This window comes from Lipotes vexillifer, unplaced genomic scaffold (genome assembly GCF_000442215.2).
Source record: "Lipotes vexillifer unplaced genomic scaffold, Lipotes_vexillifer_v1.1 scaffold478, whole genome shotgun sequence".
Lineage (NCBI taxonomy): Eukaryota > Metazoa > Chordata > Mammalia > Artiodactyla > Lipotidae > Lipotes > Lipotes vexillifer.
The window spans coordinates 145054-160803 of record NW_006779682.1 but is presented as its reverse complement, the minus strand read 5'-3'; the positions used below and the strand labels follow the sequence as shown (position 1 = coordinate 160803).

The window sequence follows — 15750 nt, the reverse complement described above, 5'->3', positions numbered from 1 at the left end:
GGGAAAAGAGACACAGCTTCAGCAGGACACGTGCTGGAGTTTGCTTGGTGCTGGGGATAGATGAGCTGAGACCCACTGTCTGTCCCCCCTCCTCTAAGCAGCCTCGTCCCAAAGCTTGTTGCTGGGCCAGTGTGAGGGCATAGACACCGACCACGGGAAGGCATGATGCTGGGACATCCAGACTCTAGAGGGCCGACCCCTCCCTCAGGCCCCCCACCCACTGTGCTCATCCCACAGTGGATACAACACTCCAGAAATTGGAATATGTTTAAATTCGTGGTTAAGAAGAATTTCACACACGTTAGAATGTGATGGAACTGGCCACCGAAACGCCTGCAGTCCAGAGGTGCTTCCCTGCATGGCTAGAGTGAGCCCAGCTATCATGCCAGCAAAGGAGTTCTCGAAAATGATGCTTCATGAGGATGAAGGATGTGCATATGGGCTGAATTTCTCCATGCCAGTTGGGTACAATGGACAACACTGGCGAGCACAGGAGACATTTACACTTCCTTCCAGAGGCGACTGGACAACCAGAACACGACTTGTCCTCTCTTGAGCCGCCAAGGCAACCTCTTCTCTGTCCCGCAGCCCCACTTCCTTCTCCCATCTCAGCCGATGTTCCCTTCCTGGTTTCCAAACATTGAGAAGGATCCTGAGTGATTCGTGCTCACCACATCAGACAATCCTTTGATTGCCGTAATTTTCGCGTCCCGTGACATCGACGATAATTTTCATCAGCCGGCTAGGAATGTCTGCCTCGTTTCTACCTCTCAGCAGAGAAAATACACAGTCAGTGAGCACAGTGCCGGGTAGGGGAGAGCCAGTGATGTGTGTGGTATGAGGGCAGTGCATTGGGGTTGGGCAAGTCCTCTTTGGCAGAGCTAGGAAATGTCTCACTCTAGAATCCTGTGAGTCCGCTGTGCAAAAATTTACCATTAAAAAAAAAAAAATTGAAGACACACATCCATTTGAAAATAGTAAGTGATCTGGGTTTATTGCCTGGCTCTTTGTAATTTGCTTGGGGTCCCTCGTTTCTTTTTAGTTGTCATTGTTTAGAACCAACTGAAAAACATCTCTGTGAAAGGAAAGATCTGCCTCAGATTGAGGAAAGATTTTGGGCCAGGCTCTGCATGCTGGTGAACTTGGGTTCAGCCTCAATAGCAACGTTTGCCATGAGCGTTGAGTCTACAGATGGAATTCCGTGTCTCCGGCCCTTAGGTTGGGACCCTTGGCCATTTCAGTCAAAGCTCACACCTGAACCTCAGCTGACGTTTGGTTGTCCAGGGAAGAAAGCCCCACGTGACGCACACCTGGTGAACTCTGGGCCTTTGGAGGGTAGGCCCCTCTTCTTTCATCAGGGGAAACTGAGGCCAGGATGGTGACGGACGGCCTGTGCATGGCCACTGTCCAGCCATGAGCACAGCTGAGAATGAGGCCGGGGCTGCCACCCACCCCCGTGCTCCCCCCTCTCCCGAGGTCCCCACTGGAAACTCCAAGGTTGACCATCTTTCTTTTCACATTTAATTGGACAGAGCTTAATCGGCTCCTTTAACCTCATTATGAAAAGCCTGCACTGGGAATGCTTTAACCAGGCTTCGTGCCCATGTGGGCTGCACAGGAAAGTCTGAGAATGACCCTGGATTGGAGAAGGGCCCCTGGAAGAGCTGCAAGGTGGCAGCTCTCATTGCTTCTAGAACATTCCTTCGCAGGACACTGCCCCTTGGGAAGGCTTGCTGGTTGAAAAGTGCAACTGTTACGTAATATTCATGGAGGAAGCAGGAAGTTATCTTCCGAGGGAACTGGTCCCCCAGGGAGGACCCAGGAGGCCTGGCGGGGGCGTGGCTGGTGTGGGCAGTGGGAGGCTGGGCGTGTTCGTTTCGGGTGGCTGCTATAACAAATTGCTGCAAACTGGGTGGCTTAAAAACACACACAAGTGGGCTTCCCTGGTGGCGCAGTGGTTGAGAGTCCGCCTGCCGATGCAGGGGACGCGGGTTCGTGCCCCGGTCCGGGAGCATCCCGCGTGCCGCGGAGCGGCCGGGCCCGTGAGCCACGGCCGCTGAGCCTGCACGTCCGGAGCCTGTGCTCCGCAACGGGAGAGGCCGCAACAGTGAGAGGCCCGAGTACCGCAAACACAAACCACACAAGTTTACTGCCTGAAAGTTTCGAAGTTCAGAAATCTAACACCAAAGTGTTAGCAGGGCTGCGTTTCTTCCGCAGCGTCGGGGGAGAGTCCCTTCCCTTCCTCTACTCCCTCTGGAGGCACCTGCGTTCCTGGCCCTGTGGCCTCCTCCACCTTCGAAGCTGACAGAGTTGCACCTTCCAATTTCTCTCTCTTGTCCTCTGCATCTATCGTCGTATCTCCTACTGCTGCCTCTGATTCTTCTGCTCCTTCTTACCCTTGTAAAGACCCTTGTGACGATTTTGGACCCCCCAGGATCAGAATAATCTCTCCATCTCAAGATTCTTAATTGACTCCCATCCGCAAAGTCTCTTTTGCCGTGTAAGACAACGTATTCACAGATGCCAAGGGTTAGGATGTGGCCATCCTTGGGGACTGTTATTCTGCCCCACCCCCCGTGAGGCAGAGCATGAATCCCACCACCCCTCCCTCTGTTCACTCACCCACCCACCCATCCTTCCCTCCCTCCCTCCCTCCCTCCACCCACCCAGAGCTCTGCTCACCCTGAGTCTCCAACAATCTGGGCCTGTAAACAGCCCTGGGGGTGGCAGTTGGGGATTGCTCTGAACACGTTCCTGCTGTTGACTGAAAAAAAAAAAAAAAAAAAGCACAATGTAAGAATTGTGAGTTAAGTTTTATTTGGGGCAAAAGGAGGACAGCATCTCAGAGAGCTCTGAGAAGCTGCTCCAAAGAGGTAGGGGGAAGGCCAGTACATATGTGGTTTTGGTGAAGGGGGAGCCCATGCCATCAAGCACATATTTTTTGTAGAAGGTTCTGCTTGTCTCGTGAAGGTTACTTCTAGTCACGAGGAGCAGACGTCACCATGAAGGATTTTAGTGCTTTTCTAGGTATGAGGAGATGCCAGAGTTGGGCTCAAAAAATCTTCTGAGAATTTCTAACTATCTGAAGACCTGTTCTTCCAGTTTTTCCCAGAACACAGAGGGCCTCATTCCTGATCTCCACCCTGAACTCCTTTCAGGGGGTGTTGAAGGTCAGTGGCTGCAGTGGCTCATAATTTAATCCTTGTAGAGGTAGATGGCAAGTGACAATTTGTAGGTGACTCTGCTGTTCCTGGTGAGCTTTGGAGACATGGTCTAGAACATTCTATCAGAGGAGGGGCCACTGGAGCAGGACAGCTGCTAGCACCTGCTCTCAGGACATCCGATGAGGGCTGCCCCACAGGTGGCCCTCGAGGCCATAGCTCTGGTGGTGCCCCTGGCAGCGGCTCATGTCCCAACTGGGGCGGCACAGTGGGGAGTCTGGGAGGGATGGGAGAACAGCCAGCCCAAAGCTTTCCTAGCGGCGTTACTACCCCGCAGGCCGTCACCTCTCTGTCGTGCTGGCCAAGCTGGCGTTATTCCTTCCGGAATGCTGGAGGACATGACGTCCAGAGCTCCTTGAGGCCCAGGTGAGTGTGCTCTTCCTTGTTTCTGGGTGTAAAGTGGGCACCTGGCTCTCAGACCCGCCTCAGCCCTCCTGTCCTTCCCCGAGAACTGGTGACCCTCCTTAACGGGAGGGATAACGTGATAGGAAAGTGGCTGTAGCTGGTGCTGGGCCCTGCCCCAGGGCCCTAGGGCAGGGCCGGCAAACAATGGCCTGGGGACCAAACTGACCCACCGCTTGGTTCTCTAAGTAAAATTTTATGGGACTATAGTTACGTCTGTTCGTTACATCTGGCTGCTTTTGTGGCAAAACCACAGAGTTGAGTGGTTCTGACAGGCTGTGCATCCTGCAGAGCCTAAAATATTGGTGATCCAGCCCCCTACAGAAAAGCATTGCCAATGCCTGGTCTGCAGGGTTTGAACCTTGTCATCTCTGCCCCCTGACCGGTCATTCAAGGAGCACTTCCTGGAGGCCTCCCTGGTAGGGGCGCTGTGCTGGCCTGGGGACTATGGAGGTGACCAGAGCCAGTGTGACTTTTGAGGAGTTGGCCATTGTCTGGCTTACCTAACTGTCACTCATCTTGTGAAATTGGCAGGATTGCTGGAAACACGTCTTTGCGCCTGTCAGGCAGTTGTGCATGCGTTTATTTATTTACTTATTTATTTTAATTTTTTTTTGGCTGTGTTGGGTCTTCGTTGTTGTGCGCGGGCTTTCTCTCGTTGTGGAGAGCAGGGGCTACTCTTCGTTGCGGTGCACGGGCTTCTCATTGCGGTGGCTTCTCTTGTTGCGGAGTATGCACTCTAGTTGCACGGTCTTCGGTAGTTGCAGCACGGGGGCTCAGGAGTTGTGGCACGCATGCCCTAGAGCACGCGAGCTTCAGCAGTTGCAGTGCATGGGCTCAATAGTTGTGGCACACGGGTTCAGTAGCTGTGGCACACAGGCTTAGTTGCTCAGCGGCATGTGGGATCTTCCCGGACCAGGGCTCGAACCCATGTCCCCTTCATTGGCAGACCGATTCTTAACCACTGCGCCACCAGGGAAGCCCCTCTGTGTGCATTTACTGCACAAGGTCATGGCTTCTGGAGGCACTGCTTCCATACAGTGAGGGTCACTGTATCCCGGATGTGTTGTTCTGTCAACACCAGTCACGCCAGGGCTCACAGGGCAGGAAGGGGCAAAGAATTGCGGTTTCTTGGACCAACCCGTGGAGGAAGGTGAGGACCGTGTGTCACCTCTCGGGTAAATCCGGTGACACGGGCCGCATGTTTAGAGCGGATGCTTACCTCTACCCTGAGGTGAGATCTGGAGATGGGGCAGCGATTATTTCTGGGAACTGGCCCAAGTCCCATAGCTCGATGGTGGCCAAGCTGGGACCAGACTCCTCCCGAAGGGCCTGAGATGTGAGTTGTCAGCACTTGACCAGCCAGGGTCTTGTCCCTCGATGACACATGAACTGTGCTGAAACCGGAAGGTGACTGAAAGTCACATATTCTCCCCTCCCCCTGTTCCCTCTGAATGATTTTGCTGTGGTCCTTTTAGAGCTGAGACATTTAAAAAGAGCTTGCTCAAATATCTAAAAGCTCACCATTTGCAAGGAGGCGGGAGTGTGGATATGCATGCGTGGAATCCTGGACAATTAGAGACCTGGATCTGAACCCACCCACCCACCTGACTGGTGACACCAGAGGTGGCAGCAGAAGGCAGGACGAGGGTCTTCTGTGCCCACCCCTCCCCCTCCCCAGCCCCTCTTCTGCCAGGGAGCCAAGGAGCTGATGGCAGGAAAATACCCATCAGCAGAAAGAAAAAACGGAAAGACATCCCAGGAACGGGGAAAGCACCCAGAGGCAGGCGTCCCTCGATTCGATGTGGGCTGCCGGCTCCTGACCAGTGTCCTGCCCCCTCCCCTTCCAGCACGGAATCCCCGACCACCGTCCGCAGACGGCGCGGGGCCCTCCCAGCCCGCCCCGGTAGCTTAGGGCCCTCCTTGTATCTGCAGGGAGTCTCGACAAGGAGGCATCCGTAGGGGTTTCGGATGTCCCTGGTGGTCAGATGGTCAGTGATGACAGTGATCTGTTTTTTTATTTGGAAAACTGACCTCCTGGATGTGCAGAGATGGGAGTGGGTTTAGAGGGGGAGGTTCGGTGTGTGCTTTATTCTCCCCTGTGTGAGAGGGGGGTCTCCCAATGAGGATACAAACCAGCGGGATCTGAAGCTCTGTCTCGGAGCCTGGCTGATGGGTGTGGAGACCCTGGGAGTGGATGAGAGGGGACCAGGTGGGGATGGGAGGGGAATTTGGGAGGCTCCCTCCCCCTCTCCCCTGCAGGCCGGCTTCTCTGCCCACTGGGGACCCTCCTCTGTGATGAAACTCACCCCCTTTGCCATGAGGCTCAGAGGAGGAATGTTCTGTGTGACCCAGTCACCTCTGTGAGCTGCACACACATGCTGGCCGTGGTCCCTGTGGTTTATGTCCAATATTTTTGTGGCACACTTATCCCCCCGACCCCGCCGAGGGTCCCAAGTGCTGAGCTGCCGCCGTGGCACTGGACCTTCAGATAGCCTGCCTGGGAGGGTGCCCACGGACCAGCCCGGCCCCGCTGCACGGTCAGACCACAGACCTCTGTGCAGTGCAGCTCAGAAACAGACTGACCAACCCTGGGATCTCCCTAGAAGAGCTGCCCCTTGTTACAAAGACCGCAGCTTGTTAAAATGAAACCTGAGTGAGCAGGCCACGGGCTGGAGTCTGACGGACAAGCCGCTTATTATTTTCTGCAGGTAATGGGGTCGGGGGCCTAATGGTTCCCGAGGGTTCACAAAACAGGTCGCAAGTTGCCGGCGAACGGCTGCTTTGTACCTTCTTCATGAATCTGTATGTTGCCCCCGCCCACCCCGCTTCTGACAGTGAAGGCGAGAGGGGTTCATGAGAAGCAGCCGCAGGGGTTCGTGAGAAGCAGCCGCAGGGGTTCACAAGAAGCAGCCGCAGGGGTTCATGAGAAGCAGCCGCAGGGGTTCACGAGAAGCAGCTGCAGGGGTTCACGAGAAGCAGCCACAGGGGTTCACGAGAAGCAGCCACTGGACATGCAGAGAGGGTCCTGAATAGAAGTGGGGCTTGAGCTCCCCGCTCCGGCAAAAGAAGCTTCCCACATCCTGGCAAGAAGCGTTTGGTTTTCTTTCTTTCCTTTTTCTTTTTTTTTAAACTTGAGACATTTCGTAAAAACGAAAAAGAAATTGAAAGATGGAGGATGGTTGGAGAGTCAGGAGCCCTTTGGATGCACAGAGGGATCTGGGGAGCTTGGCTTTCAGAACATCTTGCCACCAGGAGAGGCTGCTGGCACCCAGGTGGCCACCATGGCCTTCGGTGACCAAGGGCATCTCATGTTTTGGGGAAGGAAGGTGTGTGGTTTCTTCCCATCCTCTGTGAAATATTTCATGCAACAGCAGACTAAATGCACGTTCCCGAGCTGAGCTGAGCTTCGGGACTCACTGGGAGCAGGCCTGCACGCGGAAGGAGGGACGGCGAGGCTGCCTGGACCCCCGGCTGTGCTGGCCGGGCCAGCAGGCGCTCCTGGCCGCGCTGGAGTCGGGCAGAAGTGGTTGAAATGTTGGCTCCTCTGCTGAGCCTCTGTGTGGCCTCAGGCAGGTCACGAACCCTCTCTGAGCCCTTGTTTCTCCTCTGCGCAATATAGAGAGGCACCCGGGACTCAGCCTGCTGTGGGGCATAGAGGGGAAGATGTCTCAAAGCTGGCCTCTGCTGACCTTGAGTGAGGGCGCCCAGGGCTGGCGCTTCCCGAGGGTGGGGCTCTTCCCCGGCCCCTCCTTCAAGGGCACGTGTCTACAGTGAGAAAATCCATACCCCTACCCGACCAACCTTACAGAACCTCGGAGGTGTTGACAAGGACCGTTTTTCTTTAAAGCACCGTTAGCTGACGTAGGAAATGTAACAGTCACTCACTCTGTTTCTCCCTGGTTTCCTGATGTACATTCTAGGCAAGAATCAGCTCATCCCAGGAGCTGCTGCCTGGCCGGAGGAGGGCAGGGGCCACACGCCCGCAAACAGGCGCTCACCGCCGGACACTGGGAGGTGCTTTCCCATCTAAGGGGTAATCCTTGACTTGTCCATAGCAAAGGAGGGGTGTCTTCATTTCCAAGGAAGGAAATTATCTTTTTTTTTCCCCTCTGTTTGGGAAAGATGTGTTCCTCTGATTAAAAATCAACGCCCTAGGGGTTCTATTTAAGATTCAAAAGCAGTTAGGCACTGACCTGATGGCAGGGGACCTGAGGGGCCTCCACAGTCTCTGTGCGCCCTGCTTCTTGGTCCGGGCGCTGGCTCCATGGTGGTTCTGTCTGGGGGCGTGAATTGAGCTGCGTGTACACTTAAGACATGTGCGCTTTCCTCTGTGTATTCTATACTTCAATAAAATTTGCATCAAAAGTGATTACCCAGGGCTTCCCTGGTGGCGCAGTGGTTGAGAGTCCGCCTGCCGATGCAGGGGACACGGGTTCGTGCCCCGGTCCGGGAATATCCCACATGCCGCGGAGCGGCGGGCCCGTGAGCCATGGCCGCTGAGCCTGCGTGTCCGGAGCCTGTGCTCCGCAACGGGAGAGGCCGCAACAGTGAGAGGCCCGCGTACCGCAAAAAACAAACAAACAAACAACAAAAAAGTGATTACCCAGAAACGATGGAATGTGCACATTTTGATTGCTGTTACATAAAAGTTTACTGGCGATGGGGCATGGGTTTATACTTATAGGATGTGAGACACAGGGACACCACGGCCCCTCCATAAGGCAGTGCCTGCCCTGTGAGTTGACCTCGGAGACCATCCAGACAGCTGATCCTCCGTGGGCTCCTGGCCGTTTCCTGCTGGCCCAGCATTCGCCAGAGGGGTCTGGTCCTGTTGCGGGTGGCTTGGAAAGAAGTGACAACCAAAGGGCAATGCCCAAGGCGGTGGCTGTCACTCTGAATTCACTTGTGCAAAGAGTTCACCTTCTTATTATCAACGTCACAGACGCTTTTTCAGTGACCACTACGTGCCAAGCACCGCTCCACACACAGGACACGGTGCTTCGGAAGGCTGTTCTGGTCATGTCTTCGTGGAGCTGATGCTCACGGCCTCTAGGGGCAATGCTAGGGCCGGGAGGCAAAAGGAGGTGTGCGTTGGGGGCAGGTGTCAGGCGCTGGGCTCCTGTCGGGCGCTCAGTTTGGCGCTGGCAGGCGGGCGTCGCCTTTAGAAATAGCCTCTGCTCAGATGTCTCCTTCGTTCTTGAAACTCAGGATGTCTGGACAGGCTTTTTCCGAACTGGTAACATTCTAAAAGTAACTCACTGCAGGCATAACTAAGAAAGCCCTTCAGGGCTTCCCTGGTGGCGCAGTGGTTGAGAGTCCGCCTGCCAATGCAGGGGATACGGGTTCGTGCCCCGGTCCGGGAGGATCCCACATGCCGCGGAGCGGCTGGGCCCGTGAGCCGTGGCCGCTGAGCCTGCGCGCCCGGAGCCTGTGCTCCGCAACGGGAGAGGCCACAACAGTGAGAGGCCCGCGTACAGCAAAAAAAAAAAAAAAAAAGAAAGCCCTTCACTTTCACTTAATGCTAACTGCTAATAAGCATCTTTATCTCCATGTCTTTATAGACAATTACAGCCCCACCAGGTGGGTGCTGAATGGACGTGTGGATTTTCTGTACCCGTCACAACTCCCCTTGAAAAGGATTCGATCGGGGACAAGTCACTTCCAGCTGGCTTCATTTTCGTGTCCCTGGCGGGGTTTATGGAGAAAGCCTTTACCGGTTTTACCATCGTGGTTCTCCTTCCTGATGCCCACTGAGCAAGGCACAGGGCTGGCCCGTCCACCAGCTCTGAGTTTAGTGGATCCGTGGGATAGTTAGAAATGCTGTGGCATGTTTGTCCCTCCCTTACAAAACACACCGTACCTAGCAAGGGCTGGGCCCGTGAGCCATGGCCGCTGAGCCTGCGCGTCTGGAGCCTGTGCTCCGCAATGGGAGAGGCCACAGCAGTGAGAGGCCCGCGCACCGCAAAATAATAATAATAATAAAATAAATAAATAAATAAAAGAAAAACAGGTTTCTGATATTAGAGAAGCACCGCCTGAGAGGGTGGACTGCACGTGAGGACACTTCTCAGCTGGCCGGCCTTGCATCGTGTCACACATAGGCCCTGCCCCTTGCTCCACGTCCCCCTGGGAGCCCACGCCCCTCCAGAGCAAGAGCTGGGGGCCGCTGACTCACCTGGCTCCACGTGTGCCACTTTAGCTCTGGGGTCCACAGCCAGGCCCCCCAACTCCAGTTTGCTGGCTGTAAATGACGAAACCATGGTCTATAACCCCGGTCTGCCCGCCTTTTCCCCTGAAAGGCCTGATGCTCCCCCAACTCCCAGACCCATGTCTGTTCCTGGCGTCCTGGCCGTGGGTGTCACAGCCTGTGGGAGCTCCCTGGCAGTGTTATTATCCGGTGCCCACGGGTCACAGTGAAAGCAGCACCCATGGGCCCTGCTGGAGGGAACGGACCCCTCAGATCCCCAAGGTGAGGCTGTCCTCAGGCGTCATGACCCAGGGGCAGGCTGCACGTGGCCTCTAAGTGGCCAGTGGTCACCTCAGCCATCCGTTTCCCTAACCGGGCGGCTCCCGCTTGCCAGGGGACCAGCTGGGGATCGGCTCTGAACTCGGGGCAGAACAGCCTAAAGGAAGGTTTGCTCTGGAGTAACCCCGATGCCTCCTGAACCCCCAGGAGGACAGCAAGGAGCAGACGCCCGGCATTAGTGCTCCCTCAGTGATGTCACACAGGTCCCCTGGGCCCGGGGCCCGGAGCACCTGGCCCCCCTCTGCAGAGCTCCATCCCATGGGGAGCCCAAGCTGGGGCTTGACCCTGCAGGGAGGGGGCCCTGCTATCCCCCAGTTCTTCCCTCCATCTGTCCACCATGTGGCAGACATGATTTTTCAGGGTCCCCGACCCCCAACCCTGGTCTCCTTGGGCTCCCCTGCTGTGTGTTTGCCCACCTCTGCCATCACCCACGTCCCGGGGGTAGGAGTCTGACTCGCTTGTGGTCCTGAGCTGCTGCCCCAGGCCCCCCTGCCCCGTCTGTCTGCTCCTCAGCCCTTGCCCCCCAACCAGGGGTGACTGTCTCAGGTCTCCCCAGGTGACTGCCGCTCCCCGTAACGAGTCAGGTCGCAGGACCGCGTGCTTCCTGCCTTTCGCTTCTGCTTCTCTCTGCCTGATTCAAAGGTCCTCAGGGACTTGCCATCCAGATCAAGGAGGCAGCTGGTGACAGGCTGGGTGTTTAGGGTGTCCCATCTGTGAAAGATGAGAGGCGGCTAGGAGAAGACTCCCCAGACCCAGGCTGGGGCTCGAGTAGACACACAGGTTTGGGGGGGTCTAGGGAGCGACTAGGGGCAGAGTCCAAGACCAAGGCTCAGTCGAGGGCTCCGCAGGCCCTTTCCTCATCAGGCCCCTTTCAGCTCTGCGTGGGAAGCCAAAGTACTGCTTTTGCCCGATTCTGTTCATTTAAGGGTATGTCCTTGGAATGTTTCTCAGGGACTGAGAAGTGTTTCTTCTTTTTTAAATTTATTTTTTATTTTATTTTATTAACTGAGCTGCACAGCACACGGGATCTTAGTTCCCGGACCAGGCATCAAACCTGTGCCCCCCTGCAGTGGAAGCACAGAGTCTTAACCACTGGACCGCCAGGGAAGTCCCTGAAAAATGTTTCTGAATTAGGAGTCTTTAGATGAATCCAGTTGCTTCTATTTGATTCTTTGTGGCTCATTTGAACAGTCTGCTTGAGAAAAAGTAATGTGACTCCATTTGGCATATGTAGTTTTTTTTCCTTTCACAAAGCTCTCGGATGGAGATTTGGCAGAAAGTCCAAAGCAATGTGATGCAAGTGCAAAATGATAAGCTTTTAATTATTAATGAATTATTAATACATGAATCATTTAATTATAAAGTAATGATTTGTGAATAAATTCTATACAAATAATTTATACCGGTAGAGATGAGAAATAGAACATTCATACATGAAATAATAAATTAATCACTTAATTGATAAAGGCATGAGTTGACCATTGTGGTGGGTGGTGCAGCCCTGGGTTAGGATCTGTTCACACAGGCTCTGGGGTCTTGGACAAGTCGCCCAGGCCCGCTGGACATCCAGTTCCTCAATCCGAAATGAGAATGGTGGAGTCCTCGTACCCTAGATGATGTCCACGAAAGGGCTTTGTAAACTCTAAAGCGCTGTACGTGCACTGGTACTTATCACTGATACACGCATGGCATGCAATGGAGGACGTAGGCAGAGGCTTCCAAAAGACCTGAGGTCCATTTTCTTGCCCAGAACTCAGCATTTTCATAAATACTATAGTAGGGGTCCCCAACCCCCCCCCCCCCAACCAGGCACAGCAGGAAGTGAGCAGCAGGGGAACAAGCGAAGCTTCATCTGTATTTACAGCCGCTCCCCATGGCTCGGGTTACCGCCTGAGCTCCGCCTCCTGTCAGATCAGCTGGGGCATTAGATTCTCATAGGAGTGCGAACCTTACTGTGAACTGCGCATGCGAGGGATCTAGGTGGCGCGCTCCTTATAAAGATTTAATGCCTGATGATCTGAGGGGGAGCTGAGGCGGTGACGCTAGCGCTGGGGAGCGGCTGCAAATACAGATTCTCATTAGCAGAGAGGTTTGACCGCACAGAGACCATCATAAATCATTTGCTTGCACACTCACATCAAAGCCCTATCAGTGAGTGGCAAGTGACAATTAAGCTGCTTCTTATGGAGTAGACTGGACATAAGCAACACAGTTAGAGTGTCACTGTCTCCCATCACCCCCAGATGGGACCCTGTAGTTGCAGGAAAACAAGCTCAGGCCTCCCACTGGTTCTGCATTATGGTGAGTTGTATAATTATTTCGTTATATATTACAATGTAATAATAATAGAAATAAAGTGCACAATAAATGTAATGCACTTGAATCATCCCGAAACCATCCCCCCCCGCCGCCATCTGTGGAAAAACTGTCTTCCACGAAACCAGTCCCTGGTGCCAAAAAGGTTGGGGACTGCTGTACTATGGTGTGAAAGACCTTGGCTTTGGCCTTGGTTCTGCAGCCAAGCCTACTGTGTGTTTGCCTCTGCAGTGCTGGGGGCAAAACCAGTGAGTCCTGGTTTGAAAATGAATGTGATCTGCTTTTCACAGGATACAAGACCCTTCTGAAAGGAATTTCTGGGAAGTTCAACAGTGGAGAGCTGGTGGCCATCATGGGTCCTTCCGGGGCTGGGAAGTCCACGTTCATGAACATCCTGGCCGGATACAGGTGAGCAGACCCTCGCCCAGTGGTCAGCCAGGGGCCAACGGTATGAATGGTCCATCCCGTCACTTCTTAAGGCTCTGGGCGGGCTCCCGGGAAGCCAGAGGGGTGTCTCACATTAAGAGGCTTTGGAATCTGTGAAGGGAACAGAGCTCCGGCATTGGGGGCATCAGAAGGCAGCACATGCTGGTTGTCACCTAGTGGTGGTGAGTGGATGCTGTGCTCAGGAGAGGGAGGTCCTGGGGCAGAAGGGCCAGGCCTTATGGGACAGGAAGTAATGGAGAGGTTCAGGTTGGAGAGGGGACGGCAGGAGAATGCTGAGACGAGTGTGAATGAAGGTCAAAGGTAAGATGAGCCATTTTCAGAAGAAAAGCAGCAGCATCAGGCTGGGGCCCGGAGCTCACATGACTCTTGCTTGTGGCCACGTTAGCTGCTCCGACGTTCGGAAACCACAGCTCTCGACACCCTGTCCAGTGGCATTCATGTAAGGATGATTTGAAAGCTGAATCTTCAGAAGTGTTAACAAAATGCTCTCTAAAAGCCTCTTCAGATCTCATGGCTTCCACTTGCTACTTTAGGAAATACATTTTAAAAATAAGTTCATTTACTGGCAAAGAAATAAATTCCACCCCCCCCCTTCCTTAGGACTTCAGAATTACTCTTTAAAGATGAAAATTAGGATTTTTAAAAGTCTCACTTATGGCAGATTCCTGTCTGTTGTATTCACTTCTAAAGGTGAGAGCCAAACTTCCAACACCCAGTGTCATGCTGGGGACACAGGAGGGGAGAGAAGCCATTTTTCAGATCATCCCACACCCTCAGCTGCTGTCCAGACTGCACAGCACGTGGCCGTCCTGGAGCCACAGAGGGCAACCTGGAGACAACTGAGCTCCCAGCCTGGTTCCCTGGAACACCAGTTGATCCCACCCATTCCCTGGAGGAAAGAAGGGACCCACCACAGGGCCCACGGTCACAGCAATGGGCTGGATGAAGTTGGACACCAGATATAACTGCACTGGTCTCCATAGACCCTCTGTGTTTCTGTTCTTCATGGCATTGAGGAGGCAGGGCTGGAGAACGGGGATCCTTAGTAGGATGCCCATGGCTCCCACTGTGTCCCTGGGCTGAGATGATGCACCCAGAAGAGTGTCGGGCCATAGCGATGCCCAGTGGGTCTGTGGATGAGGGAGTGAGCGTGGCTGGTGGGGCCATGCCCTTCCATCTCCACAGTACACGTAGGATGCCGCACCTCCACTGTGGTCAGAGAGAACAGATTCCCATCGCTTGGCCGAGGAGGCTCAGGGCGCAGTCCTCCTCCTCTTTGAGCCACCCGAGCCCAGGGAGCCTGCAGTGGTCCTCCCAGTCAGCATCATAGTCGTGCAACCCCCAGGAACTGGTTCTGATGTAGTGGCCACACCCCAGACTGAAGACTCTTGGCCTCTGGGGCCTCTGGGGCGGTTGGTGTAGCCTCGGCTGCACATAACATTGTTCATACACCCATCTTATAAAACCCTGCAAAGCCAGAGGTGTGCGTGGGACTTCGTGGCTGCGTGTAGGAGCATCCGTGTGTATCTCCATTGGTTTGGTCCACAGGCGCCTGTTACGAATGTGCTGTTCCAGAGAGGCCCCACGCTTGCCTCTCCCTTTCCACGCTAAGTGTTTTCTTTGTGCAGTTCCCTTCTCTGAGTTCTGGTGCTGTTCTGGGCCTCCCATCCCTGCCTGGCTTGGTGTCCCTACTGGCCCAGTGAGAAGATGCTGGGAGGGGCCGTCCTCTCTCCCCTCCCCGGGCCCTGGAAGAGGAAGGGGTGCAGGAGGGATCGGGCTGACACATCCTCTCACTGGTCTTGCAGGGAGACGGGCATGAAGGGTGAGGTCCTCATCAACGGCCTCCCGCGGGACCTACGCTGTTTCCGGAAGGTGTCCTGTTACATCATGCAGGACGACATGCTGCTGCCACACCTGACCGTGCAGGAGGCCATGATGGTGAGCGTCCTGGGGCCTGCAGCCCCTCACCTGGCCGCCCCCCTCTCTCCTCGCATGAGACAGCACAGCGCCCAGCACCCCTCCCTCATACGGAATCCTGACACTGGGTGTGCTATTTGGACAGCTTTGCCCAAGGCAACCCCTCAAGGCCCTGGGTTCTGTAGACCCTGGATGACAAAATCGAGGTCAAGTTTCTGAGAAGGTTATTGACCTGGCTGATATGAGGGACCACTTCCAGGGTGACCACAGTCCTGTGCCCCAGCTGAGGCTCTTCCCTTCTCATCAGTGTTCTCTGGCTTTGGGCACAAGTTCCAGGCAGTCTGGTGCCTGGGTTAGGGCCCTGAGGGTCTCGTCCTCTGACTCACGTGCCCGCCAGGTGGGGGTGAAACCAGAGTTTGCTGCACACCGGTTGGGTCCCAGGCCTTCACCTTCATAGCCCGGCACAGTCATCAGACATGTAATCCTGCAAAAGCACACAAGGAAAGGCGCCTCCGAGAGTTTAGCAGTTAGCCCGGGCGTCCTGTACAGTGTGGTCCAGGATGGCCTGGCCCAGCTGTGCTCTTTGGACAGACCATGACCCAGCCAAGTACCAAGTGGACAGGGACCACAGTGACCAACCGTGGGCCACGGGAGCCACTAGAGAGCTTCCCGGCCAGAGGAGACTGGAAGGTCAGTGGGCCGCCCTTGTCCATCATGGAGCGTGTGTGCCTGGGGCTGCTTGCTGTTCTGCATCCCCTCGTCCATGGCACAAGGTGGTGCCTGACCTCCGGGCCTCTCCTGGCACGTTTGGGACCTTCCCAGCTGGTCTGCCTTGTACTTGGGTGGTAGATGGGCATTCCTCTTGGGCTGCTACGGGTGAAGTGTTGCCCTGCACTCTTTTTTTTTTTTTTTTTTTTT

General features: G+C 54.8%; 1 protein-coding gene across 3 annotated transcripts in view; it reads left to right on the top strand.

Annotated features, from left to right (window-relative positions):
- Nucleotides 1-15750, top strand: part of ABCG1 (ATP binding cassette subfamily G member 1) — a 65722-nt gene that overhangs the window by 34926 nt on the left and 15046 nt on the right. For all 3 annotated transcript variants that reach the window (XM_007452869.1, XM_007452870.1, XM_007452868.1), the window contains exons 3-4: nucleotides 12759-12876; nucleotides 14721-14853. In XM_007452869.1, coding sequence (XP_007452931.1) covers nucleotides 12759-12876; nucleotides 14721-14853 — 251 coding nt within the window. The remainder of the gene's footprint in view (nucleotides 1-12758; nucleotides 12877-14720; nucleotides 14854-15750) is intronic.